Source organism: Cyanistes caeruleus, chromosome 12 (assembly GCF_971803275.1).
Source record: "Cyanistes caeruleus chromosome 12, bCyaCae1.hap1.1, whole genome shotgun sequence".
Taxonomy (NCBI): domain Eukaryota; kingdom Metazoa; phylum Chordata; class Aves; order Passeriformes; family Paridae; genus Cyanistes; species Cyanistes caeruleus.
Window position 1 is genome coordinate 819,701 of NC_141712.1, and position 12,651 is coordinate 832,351.

The following is a 12,651-nucleotide window of genomic DNA, read 5'->3' on the forward strand; positions in this document are numbered from 1 at the left end:
ACACACTTTTATCTAGGTTAATTTTGTCAGCAACAAATTTGCTGCATATGGAAATGAAGGATGAATGGGATTGGATGGAGTCAGGAACCATAACACCTCTGAGATTATCTCTATTCTGATTTACACTTCCTCTGATAGATTATATCTAGCAGATTATATGATAGATTATAATCTTGCTAATCTATTTTCAATTTGATGTGTTGACTATAAAATGTATTTTTTGATGAAACTTGGCCTCCAGGTCTCAAGCAAAAAATACATGTTTTATTACTCCTCCCTAAAAATACACATATGAATTTTTCAAAACTAGTGTTTTACTACTTTAAAGAGAATAAATATATGCCCTGCACTGACTCCTTTGTGAATTGCTTGTGTATGTACAAGTGTCAAGCACTAGGCAACAGCATTACTTTGATCAGTCAGCAATAACAGAGATTTTGTTTGGGAACTCTGATGATAATTACCCTCCTTTCAGATGCTGAGAGAGATATAAAGTGTGCCTCAACAGAACAGGTTTTACTGAAATCATGTATCTGGATTGTGTTGCCTTTTGTACTTCTGGCACTCTTGGATTCATTATTTAAACCAGTTCAACCGAGTTTTACTATTCAGAAAACAGTCAAGTTTCCTTCAAACATTAAAGCTTGCTAATCAAAACCAATTCCTTAGAAGCTGAAACAGTTTTTGCCCTGTGAAGGGAAATAAAATGAAAATAGAATGGAATTTCTGTAAAATGGAAATAAAAAAATTAACATTGAATCAGAATATAATGAAATAAATTGAGTAAATACGTAAACTGGCCAAGACTGTCTTTTTTTTTCAGTTTACCCACCTTCTCTGGCTCCCTCAACCTCTGTCAAGTTCAGGTCGCTGATGTTATTATGTTGTGATCAATTGAATTTTGACACTCTCCCAGGCCTGAGGTTCTCTGCTTACAAATTTCTTACATCTTGCCATCAATTTGAATGCAGAGCTCTACTTTATTTTGTGAATACCAAATGGGCAAAGGGATCAGGATATTCAGATCCTGAGACAGCCAATGGCCAACGCAGGTATGTTCCACAGCACAAATCCCCGTTTCATTTCCTGCACCGGGCAATGATTTGATTTCGTTGGGAATCTAGCCCATGTCTCTTGTGATCCATAATTTACAAAAGCTGGCATACACAGTGGTGAACAAATACAAGTAGCCTAATAATTTATGCTGTCTCAGCTAATTTTAGGTTTCTCTAAATCAAGGAGATCTGCCAATTCCATTTACTGTGTGCTTGGCAGTGGTTTTATCCTCTTCCTGGGAGATAAAATGGCAGTGGATTCTAATCCTGATGGGTATTATTATATAATTTAAAATACACATTCAAGAAAATTCAAGTGAGTTAACAAACATCCCACTTTCCCAAAAACATCCTTGCATCTCAGCTGTATGCTTTTGTCTTCCTCCCCTAAATCCCGGAGAAAGACACTCTACCAAAGTTAATGACTGCTGTTGCATGACATTACATTGGCCATTTGTTCTACTTTGTCATTTCTTTGGATTCTGGTAGAGTAGGAATCTTCAAACAAACCTCTGTTGTCTCTGAGAGTAAAATTTGGATTATGAATAATTTCAGGTGGTAAACTGAAGATAAATCTTGGTCCATTGGCCGAGTCATCCTTGTCATCAGCACTAATTGTAATAAATTGCTGTAAAAGAAAAGCGTTCTGTAAACAAACAGCTCCTTCTCTGGGTACGTCACATACAAGCAGCATTCTGAGACAGCTCTTGACTAAGAATTGTAAAATAGCAGAACCCCCCCTCAAATATAAATATAACAGAGCTGACTCCAAATTACGACAGGCAATCTTTAATTACTATTGCATTAACCACCCCAGAGTTACAGCTGTACAAGCACACACCTTCAACATTCTTATACACGAACATGAATTAATGGTAACACAACAGATCAAATAAAATTCTGCAGAAAACTCAGCAGCTGAGAAAGTCCTTTTTAAACTGCTACACTGACTGCAAAGGCACAGATCATGTGCAGAGCTATTTCTCTATGATCCTAACCCCTCTTCCTCACAGACTGCCAGGAATAAATCTGTTGGCCAGACTCTACAAGCACCACATTAGGATTCTTCCCATAAGACATTGAGTATTTCCATAATATCCAAACCAGTCTCACAACTGGAAAAGCTGCTCCCAGCCAGCTCTACTGCCCCTGTGCTGGTGGGTACTCCCAGTCAAGACCGATCCCGCTCTGTGCACAAAGCACTGGATAACTGCAGATAGCAGTTCAGAAATAAAGTGCCTTTCTGGGTGCTCGAGGCTTTCTGACCAAAACCTCAAAACAGATGTTCATTTATTCCCTTTCACTGGAGCTGACAGGACAAAACTGGGTTAACACCCTAAAGGAAGAGCCGTGTGTGCAGAGAGGTGGGGGGAACAGGGAAGTAGTGGACAGAGGAAAGGGAAAGTGGTGGGAACAAGAAAGGTGGTGGGCACAGGAAGGTGGTAGGAACAGGAAAGTATTTGGGACAGGAAGATGGTGGGCACAAAGCAGTGGGCAGAGAGAAAGATGTTGGGCTCTGGGAAGGTGGGCACAGGGAAGGTGGAGCAGAGGAAGGTGGTGGGCACAGGAAGGGATGGGCAGGCCATACCTGATTGCTTCGGGCATTCTCACACACAAAGGCTTCATAGGCCGCCGCAAACTTGGGAGCATTGTCATTGACATCAACGACCTTGATTGCAACGGGAACTTTGGCTTCCTGGTGCTGTTTGTCTGCAGGAGAGGCAACACTGAGATGAGACAGAAGCAGGAAAACCCCTTAAACAAACAAATTCCCAGCTGCATCCAAGGAAAGATCAAATATGCTGAGGTATTTCTGCTGAGATTTCTTGCAGTTTATCAAACTGAGACAATTGGAGGATTACAGGATTCGTGCCACTGATTCTAAAATACCTCAGTGAAATACTCACGGACTTCAACTGCAAAGACAGAGATATTATGCCAAGCCATTTCTTCCCTATCCAAAGCCTTTATTGTCTTGATATTGCCATCTTCTGCATTAATAACAAAATATCTTTCAAGATCGGTGTGTCGATCAATTGAGTATCTAAAGAAGATTGAAAGTCAGTAATTAGAGAAAAGGACTTAGGAGTTTCATGCATCCAGATTTGTTCAATATATTTACTATTTCTAAATAACTGTAAGAAGTACACCTATTGTTGCCCTCAATACCATTGTCAAAAGGACAATATGTATTCTTTTAAAAGGAGAATCACCTGGTTGATTTTTACATTTAGAAAAACAGTACATCAGAATGTTTGTAATAAGTGAAAATTGCTGGTCTTTGAAGTCTCTATATCAAAGCCCTAATATACTCTTTATTTTCTTCTCTTACAAAACATGATAAAAATATCTACTGAGATATGTTTTCTCTTCTGTTTCATATTAATCGTGGTGATCTTTTAAGTCTTCCAATCTTTGGTTTACACAGAATATTAATTGATCATACCAATTTATCAAATATTATCCACTCTACACATTTTTACAGCTTTATAAAGCTCTGGCTTTCAAAACTTCATGCTGAAATCCTTTGAAATGTTAAGTATACCCACAAAAGAGGTCTTCACAATTTAAGTTACACTGAGAACATGACAAATAAAATTGAACTAATAGAAGGCTAATATAATATCAGAATTCTTTACTGGGAGGGTGGGCAGGCCCTGGCACAGGGTGCCCAGAGCAGCCGGGGCTGCCCCTGGATCCCTGGCAGTGCCCAAGGCCAGCTTGGACATTGGGGCTGGAGCAGCCTGGGACAGTGGGAGGTGTCCCTGCCATGGCAGGGGTGGGAATGAATAAACCTTAAGGTCCTTCCAGCCCAAACCATTCCATGATTCTGTAATTCCAAGAGGATCCAATGTAACTGCAGAAAGTAGGGGTCTGTATGGGCTTTAACAATTAACACTTAAACAATTAACAATTACCCAGCCCAATCCCTAATCTAAATCTTAGAGTCTGATATTTTGAGAAAAATCTATGCTGTGATAACAGGACAAGATATTTGTGGAAAATTTAATTTAGAATAGAGTCTACCAAAGATGCCCTGAAGTGTATTTTAATTAGACACAGCTATAGTATGATACAGGCTTTGAGAATACACAGGCTTTGATACTGGCAGTTTATGGAACAAAGGCACAAAACCAATGTTGGATGGTTAAAGTTTCAATTATCTGGGTGTCTGTAGATCTATCATACTTCCTTCAGAACTTGCATAATAATCCCAAAAGCTAATGCTCAGAAGGAAACAGAATGCAGCAAACCTTATAGCACTGTTGGCAGCATCCGGGTCTTTGGCATGTACTTTTCCAACCACAGTACCAGACGCTGCATTTTCCTGTACTTCAAAAATGTAACTTGGCTTCAAAAACACTGGTGGCTCATCAGCATCTTCCACTGCTATTTTCACTGTCACTGTGTCCTTGAAGGGCCCATTGCTGATGAACTTGGGGTCGATGTGGACATTGGCTGCCTCCACCTTCAGGCTGTAGGACTTTTTGGTTTCATAATCTAAGGTCTGTGAGAAAAAAGAAGACAGTGCATTCCAGAGTCAGGGAAACCAGGCTGTAAGAGCAGCAGGCAGTGCCCTAGTGTTCAATGACATCAAACAAATGTGAGCATCTGTCAACAAGCTTGGACTGAAATGTGTGTATTTAAAAACATAAAGACTCAAATGGAAGGAGCTACATTCTATGTGTGGAGCAGCATAGGAGGGCACTCAAAATATCACCACAGAGTCCTGGTCTCGCTCTTTGCTTGCTGTATCACTGAGGAAATCATGTGCACTGGGAAAATTAACCTTGTCTCCATGCAGCCTTCCAGGCAGCAAAAAGTGCAAGGGATGGTAAAGGGGTTTCCACAAGAGGCCTGGCTTTATCCAGGCTGGCAGGCATTCCAGGTGGATGTGGTTTGAAGTGCTCCTGGGTGCACCATGAGATAGCACACAGATAAGTTAAATTATTTAGGTAGTGGGGAAAATACGAAGACTGTTTGCAGTGCTTTCATTCCTGTGGTTCTCTCCAGCCACAGAACTCATAACACTTTCTAAAGGGGAGGTGGAATAATGCCCCATGGGACAAGTCCTTTTGGGAGCCTGATTAAAGCCACAGCACCTCTGCACCTGCATTGGCATGAAGTGGCTGCACAGTTGCACCTCAAAATGATGATGCAAGTGCCAACCACAATTCACAAAGTATGTTAGCACCAGAGACTGGGTGGAATGACAGCTCACCCACATTTCAAAACACAAAAAATCCACTCCCACCTCTAGAACAGAGACATAAATTAAACCAGGGCAGTTTTGAGCAGAAGAGACCTCTGGGTCCCTTCCTCAGGGACTGCTCCAAAGGGCAGGACGAGGCTGACCAGAAGTTGCCCAGGCCTTCTCCTTTGAGTTCTGATTATCTCCCAGAGAGATAAATAGCTCTAAAGATACAAAGGGCAAAATTATAATGCTTGCATAATAATAATATTTATGTTCTGTAATTTACAATTTAAAATTAATTTGATAATGCTTTCAAAGCTCCTGTTGATGGGCTGTGTGTGAAATCCCCTCTGCTGCTTTTCTCATAGCCTGTGACTCCTTCAGAACACTATTGTGGACAATGCACAGCTGAAGAATTCAAACTATAGGGCATGAGGCTTTTCAGACTGAACATAAAGCAACAGTGAATGTCTGCTACTTATCAGCACTAGGCAAAACTTCATTAACAATGAAGCTGATGGCATCATATTTTACCGTGACTTTTTATTATGAATTCATTTAGTTTGTGCAATTAATCCACTGTACAGTATTTATGTAACTCTTCTTGGTTATTTTCTTCCATTCCAATTCAGCTAATGGGGAAATGGAATATTAAGAGTTAATCACACCTTGAGAAATGAATTAAGTGAAATTTGCATTTACTAATATTTTAGCTTAGGTGGTAATCCATTATTACCAAATATTCTGTCAGCAACAAACACTACATAGCAGTAGGCAACACTTACCTTCTTAAGCTTCACAACCCCTTCCTGAGTCTCATAATCTGTGGTGATTTCAAACATGTCCATGCCATCTCCATCGATGATGCTGTAGGCCACCAAGCCATTCTCCCCAATGTCAGGATCTTTGGCCTTCACTCTCCCCACTTCCTCTCCTGGGACAGCTGCTTCTGACACTGACATCTGGTACACACCTGGGGCAGGGAGAACAGGCGTGTGCCCAAGTGAGCAGGCTGCTCCCCACTTGTGTGTTTAGTCCTTGAACTCAGAAGTTCCAAACAAACCCAGTGATTTTTGGTGTTTTCAACCCCCCTGAAGGAATGTTGTGTTGTGCTCTGTTCTGTTCTAAAGAGCTCTGAGCAGCAAGTCGGCTGTGAAACCTTAGCCCACATGGACAATGTGTAGAACATGACCTCCTCCCTGTTACCCTCTGCTCAGAGAGGGGCTGAGAAGGACAACCAATCACCCAGAATGCAGAAACTGTTGTGGCATCATGGTTACCATCGATAGCAGAGATGTTATTACAAAAATGGAAGGAAAACTCTCACATGGCTCATGGTAAAACCTTCACCTCTGTTTCTCATTTCTGCCCATTCATTCAAAAGCCATAAATTATATACAGTGAATTGGATAAATCCTGTCTGCTGTGCTGGCTTAAGTATAAATCTGCTGCCTTCTATGGCTTGAATTTGGAATGTGAATGTAGAGCAACAGTGATTATCAAAATTTCACACCACAGAGAGTATGTACCAATTTGGATGTGATTTCATGCTGAACAAAAATGGCTTTCCCACAGCAAGCTCCAGTAGGAAAACCATCCCCAAAAATCCCTGGGTATTCAGGGACACCACAGGAGAACAACACTCATCCTGAATAATTCTCTCTCCAACAGTTGTCTTTTAGGAACTTTTGATTCCAGAACTTCCCCAACCCCCTCAAGAGTTCAGATAATATAACCTGATCCTAAATATATAAATCTACATCAGCATTTTTTGCCACATCATCAGCAGTAATAAACTGGGGAGGGAAGAAAAAAAGGGATGATAAAATAAAATAATATAATTTATTTCCCTTTTTAATTGCTCTTTTTTGCTCCACGGGCACCCTAGAAACATCAGGAGACTTACACCAGGCAGGGACTTGGCTCATTACTCAGAAAAACAATTGCCACATGTCACTGGAATAGGTCATTAACTCCAGTCACAAAGAGCCCAAAATTTAAACATATAACTCATTAACAGCTTGAGCAATGAACATTAAAAATAACAAAAAAAAGGAAAATAAGAAATATCAAAATATCAATCATTTGTCTGTTTATACAGACAGCTAAACCCTGGTTTTGAGTTACAAAGCATTCCCAATTCAGATTTAACCTGGGGGTGAATGATCAAGTAGAGGAACTGCTTTTGGGCATTTCTGATAATTTAAAATGTTCTCAGAAAACACTCAGTAGAAGGGCTTGAATTCATAGAGGTAAATCCATCATTTGACAGAGATAACAAAATATTGTATCCTGGTGTCCCAGGTTATGATCTGGAGTGAAAAGGCTTGTTTGTAAGGTACATAAACCCTGATTTTTTAGGATTTAATCCTCTTCTGTTTGAAGAGTAGGTAATGCTGACACAGATTTTTACATTCAGCTCTTGTATGAGGGGCCAGGGAGCTGCAGCACTGGAAGAAGAGCTGTCAGAGCTGTTAGAGGGATGGCCATGGCCAGGATGTATCAGGGTAAGAAGTGCCACTCAGAGGAGAAACACGGTGGACTGAGATGGTGTCTGCACTGCACTCAAAAAACCCCAAACCTAGAGATGAGCTGCAGAACAGATGTGTGGGCCCATTAATGTACTTCCAACCAGCTGTGAAGGCTGAGTCTGGTAATGTCAACCCTGATTAATTTTATATGTGATAAGTAAATTGCTCAGGTATAAAAAAAATTGCTATATTTGACCTCCATTAATACATTATTAACAATTAAATAATACACTTTAACAATTAAAAAATTGTAATTGTGCTAAATTTAGTTTGTTTTGTCATGGTAAATATGAGTCTTGGAGAATATATACATATATGTCTGTCTTCTCATATAAGTTATACAGCATGGCCCAGTAGCTTCAAAAATGAAGTGTAGGGTCAGGAATCTTTTCCATTTAATCCTGGCTCTAAAAATGTCTCACTTTGCAACACAAAGTAAATAATCCAGACAATAAAGTTCCATATGTTGCCAGCAAAAAATGAGTAACTAATACTTCTTTATTCATGTGTGCTGCATCAGTTATTGACTCTTCAAGCCTTGGGTGTGTCTGGTACTTCACAAACACAAGTCCTGGCAGGAGATACGAAACTTATTTTGCAGGTACTCACTCTGTGGGAACTTTGGTGGGTTGTCATTGACATCTGTAAGTGTAATTGTCACTTTGGTTGTCCCTGAGAGGCCTCCCATGTGTCCTCCCATGTCCTTGGCCTGTATCACCACGTGGTACTCTTCCTTGGCTTCTCTGTCCATGTTGGGAAGGGCAGTTCGGATGATTCCTGCAGGCACAAAGGAAGGTGGCACACACACATTTAATGAAAACCTGGCTACTGCACTTGGAGTGCATTAAACACAGCAATATTTGCAGTGATGGTGGTGGTTCTGCTTTTCCTGAGCATTGCTGTAAGGAAAGCAGCCCTAATTTTCCACACAGAAAACAGGCCTGGAGAATTAGAGCTGAGCACAGAGACAGTGTTTCAATCATCACAGCATACAGAACACACAGAAATAGCATCAGCTTTCTGGTACAGAAGCTCCAGCAAATGCCAGGAGACCAATGTGCTGCAGAGCAGGAAGCTTTGCTCAGACACATCAGTAGCTGCACCCAGTCAGTACATTTAGTTCACTTTGATGCACTCTGGTCATGAGGTGCTGCTCAAAGAAACTCTTCAATAATACCTGTTTGAGCCTCCACTGAGAAGTAGGGTTGACCTTCAAGGATACTGTAAACCAATTTGGCACTGTTCCCATAGGTAGGGTCATCAGCATCTGAAGCTGTTACCTGAATAACTGATGTACCTAAAAATGGAGAACAAACACAGGAGGGAGAGTCAGAGGCAAACATGTCTGGAAGGACTGTGCAGAGATGCTTTCAGTCATAGCAGAGCTATTCTTAAAATTTTTTTGTTTCCACATTTGGTAAATGAAAATCAAAATTACTTGACCATTTCTATATAGCAAAATATACTTGTACGACCCAAAACAATCTGTCACCAGCTGTGAAGTGGATTAATGTTCTAACCAGCAAAGATATAAAAGTCAGCAGTCACTCTGCACCGTTATGCTTTTTCCCCTCAGTAGTTTAAGCCTTATATTGCTTTGGTTGTTAGACAGCCAAACAATAGAGTTTTCCTTTACATTTTTCTCAGTAAGTTTCAGACAAATCATTCCTGTAGAAATCTCTGAGACAGACACAAGCTCAAACAGAAGATGAAAATGGAATAGATGGTGAGGCAGTAACTTCCCAGCTTTATTACACACCCCTGCCAAAGGAATGATCTTCGTGTTGACCCCAGAGGATTCACAACTCCATAAATTCCAGGGGACTCTTATGCTCCTTCCTAGGAGGAAAAATAGTTCTATTCTAGGAACGTCTCTCAGTTAGAAGCTGTGCAGGGTTTGATTTGGGCAGCAGATTAAATACATCAAGTGAATCACTGGCTGAACACGAAGTAAATTTTACATTTTATTTTGACAATAAGAATGAAATAAAGCCAAGATGTCCTGACAGTGCAGCACCTCCCACAAGGACAGTGCCTTTCTACTCACCTACATTTGATCTCTCGGGCACATTGGCATGGTAGTTTTCATGGAGAAACTCGGGTGGGTTGTCATTTATGTCTTGAACTTTGACAATGAATTCAGAAGGGGGTTCCAAAGGTCTGTTCGTGTTCCTGTCCACAGCCTGAGCAGTCAGGGTGTACTGAGCTCTCTCTTCCCGATCCAGTGTCTTGGTTGCATGGATGTTCCCTGATTTGTCATCAATAACAAAAATGATTCCTGCTCCTTCACCTGAGAGAATGTATTTAATGTTTCCATCTCCAGAATCAATATCTGAATGAAGCTACAAAAGGAGAAACAGACACACCTTAACAAGGGGGCACACATTTCCTGGATGTGCTTATGAAACAAAGAAGTACAGGAAATTGCTATCATTTCAGTTTTCAACAACTGTGGCTTCCACCAGGCAGTAATCCACACCCAGGGACATGCTGTGACCACATGTACCCTGCATCCAGAGCAGTGCCAGCCCAGACGTGCCTCCTGCCACATGCAGGGCGCTGCTAAACCCAAAGTTTCAGATTTAAAGAAGAGAATACACAAGAAGATACTTATAGCAGGATCTATATTCACATGAAGCTGGTAGGAGGAGTAATTTTTACAAGGATTTTGTACACTTCAATGAATCAAGTTCTACTGGGTTGCATGTAAAAAGCTGTTAAATGACAAATTGATTGATTTAAGTGATAAATGAGTGAGCCCAGCTGTACCCAGGTGTGCAAGAAGGCCAAGGGCACCCTGGCTTGTAGCAAGTACACTGTACTCGAGGGCTGTGTCCAGTTCTGGGCCTCCCTGTTCAGGAAGGACATGGAGGGGCTGGAGCATGTCCTGGGCAGGGAATGGAGCTGGGAAGGGTCTGAAGCCCCAGGAGGGGCTGAGGGAGCTGGGAAAGGGGCTCAGAATGGAGCAAAGGAGGCTCAAGGGGAATTTCTGGCTCTGCACAAGTCCCTGGCAGGAGGGGACAGCCGGGGGGGTCGGGCTCTGCTCCCAGGAACAGGGACAGGAGGAGAGGGAACGGCCTCAGGCTGGGCCAGGGGAGGCTCAGGGGGGATATCAGAGGAATTTCCCCATGGAAAGGGAGCTCAGGGATTGGAACTGCCCAGGGAGCTTTGCAGTGCCCATCCCTGGAGGTGTCCCAGGAAGGGCTGGAGGTGGCACTCAGAGCTCTGGGCTGGGGAGGGGGTGGGGATTGGGCACAGCTGGGACTCCTTGGGCTGGGAGGGATTTTCCAGAGTCAGTGATTCTGGGATTCTGTGTGATTCTGTGACAGCCAACCAGTTTTTAATTACATCCTCTCTAATATAAAAGAAGCAATAAATGCTCACTAAACATTCTTAATTCTACAACTAGTGCACACTTCAGTTTGACAAATGAGGGAAACATTGAGCCAAATTTGGTTTTATATTGACATCTACAAATTGCATCATTTTAAACCAGAATACCCAGCATGGTATTTGCTGACATTGATCCTGTTTCTCCTCCCTTTTTGTGCTGGGGTTAAGTCAACACTGGTCTGCTGCCCATTTACAAACTAGCAAATAGACTGGTTTATTTATCTGTTTATATTTTACTAGTGTTAGACAGTAGCAGAATAAAAAATAATTCCAGGAACTGTGCACATAGCCACATGCACACAGATATTTACCTTCCTCTATACATAGCCCTCAATATATTTTACTGATAATTTGAAAATGAGAGGATCAAAAGATACCTATATTACTGAGCTGCTGGGTTAGACATTCAATTTTTAATTGTTGTTTTTAAAGACCTGAGAATTATATTCTTGAGACATATTTTTGATCAAGTTGTTGATGGGGTTCTTTCTCTTTTGCTGAGTAACAGCCTGAACCTTCATTCAAGGAGTACTGAGGTCAATGGAAATATTAGTATTGGCTTTGCTTAGCACCTAAACTGACCTATAAGAAAATGAAGATACAGCTTATACAGCACAAAGGCAACAGCAAAAACCACAAAATAATCCCCACAAACCTCCCTCAAAAAATAATAAAAAATTTAGAATATTAATCAATGGCTGAAAAAGGAATTCTTTCTTACCCTTCCTACCAGCACAGGATCTGGTCCCGTGTACTCTTCTATAACAAAGAACTGGTTCCACACCCAGCCTCTTTTGGAACGGTGCAGGACTTGTCCCTCCTTGCCCTTCTCGTGGTGCCCGTGCAGCGAGGGCCGGGAGTGGTTGAGCCTCTCCGTGGTCAGGCCGTGGCTGTAGCACAGCACTCCCAGGCAGAGGAGAGCAGCGTGTAAACAATGGTCCTCCTTCATTTTTGGTTATTGTGTAGGCACAGGAGTATCTGAGAATCTACCCCTTCCACCTTGGAAGTCAGAATGCCTTGGGCCACTGAGGAGTTTCAGACCTGTTGCAACTGTTGTGCACATAGGATGCCACCACACATTAAACACATCACCTTAATGCTCTGCAGCTTCCCAACTCAGTTCCTGGAAGAAGGGAAAATGGAAAAAATTGTCAATTCTTTTAGGATGTAGTAGGGTTTTTTTATTTAGTAAAACAAAACTAGGACTTCCTTGGTAAATATCAAGGTAAGATTAGAATAAATACATCAATACTGATGAAATCCTGAGAGCAGACTTGATGTTTTGCTACATGGAGCTGCCGCCTTGCAGAATCTCCTGGCTGGCTTGTTTGGCCACTTACTGGCTGGAAGTTGAAATATAGATAGGGAATCATATTTTCTCCTGATCCTTTCAAATAGATTTTGGCCAAGATGAAAGGTAACTGTAGAAACACCTAATTTAGACCTAATCCCTCTTTAGAGCTTAGATATAAGCCTT

The 12,651-nt window shown here is 41.5% G+C and overlaps 1 protein-coding gene across 7 annotated transcripts in view; it reads right to left on the reverse strand.

Moving 5' to 3' along the window:
• CDH11 (cadherin 11) overlaps positions 1 to 12,651 on the reverse strand; it is an 82,544-nt gene that overhangs the window by 8,575 nt on the left and 61,318 nt on the right. For all 7 annotated transcript variants that reach the window (XM_086848273.1, XM_086848279.1, XM_086848280.1 and 4 more), the window contains 9 exons: positions 11,896 to 12,297; positions 9,829 to 10,123; positions 8,959 to 9,078; positions 8,391 to 8,558; positions 6,036 to 6,223; positions 4,310 to 4,563; positions 2,963 to 3,099; positions 2,644 to 2,765; positions 1,566 to 1,683 (listed from right to left, as the gene is read on the reverse strand). In XM_086848273.1, the coding sequence (XP_086704399.1) occupies positions 1,566 to 1,683; positions 2,644 to 2,765; positions 2,963 to 3,099; positions 4,310 to 4,563; positions 6,036 to 6,223; positions 8,391 to 8,558; positions 8,959 to 9,078; positions 9,829 to 10,123; positions 11,896 to 12,123 (1,630 nt within the window). In that variant the 5' untranslated portion in view covers positions 12,124 to 12,297. The remainder of the gene's footprint in view (positions 1 to 1,565; positions 1,684 to 2,643; positions 2,766 to 2,962; positions 3,100 to 4,309; positions 4,564 to 6,035; positions 6,224 to 8,390; positions 8,559 to 8,958; positions 9,079 to 9,828; positions 10,124 to 11,895; positions 12,298 to 12,651) is intronic.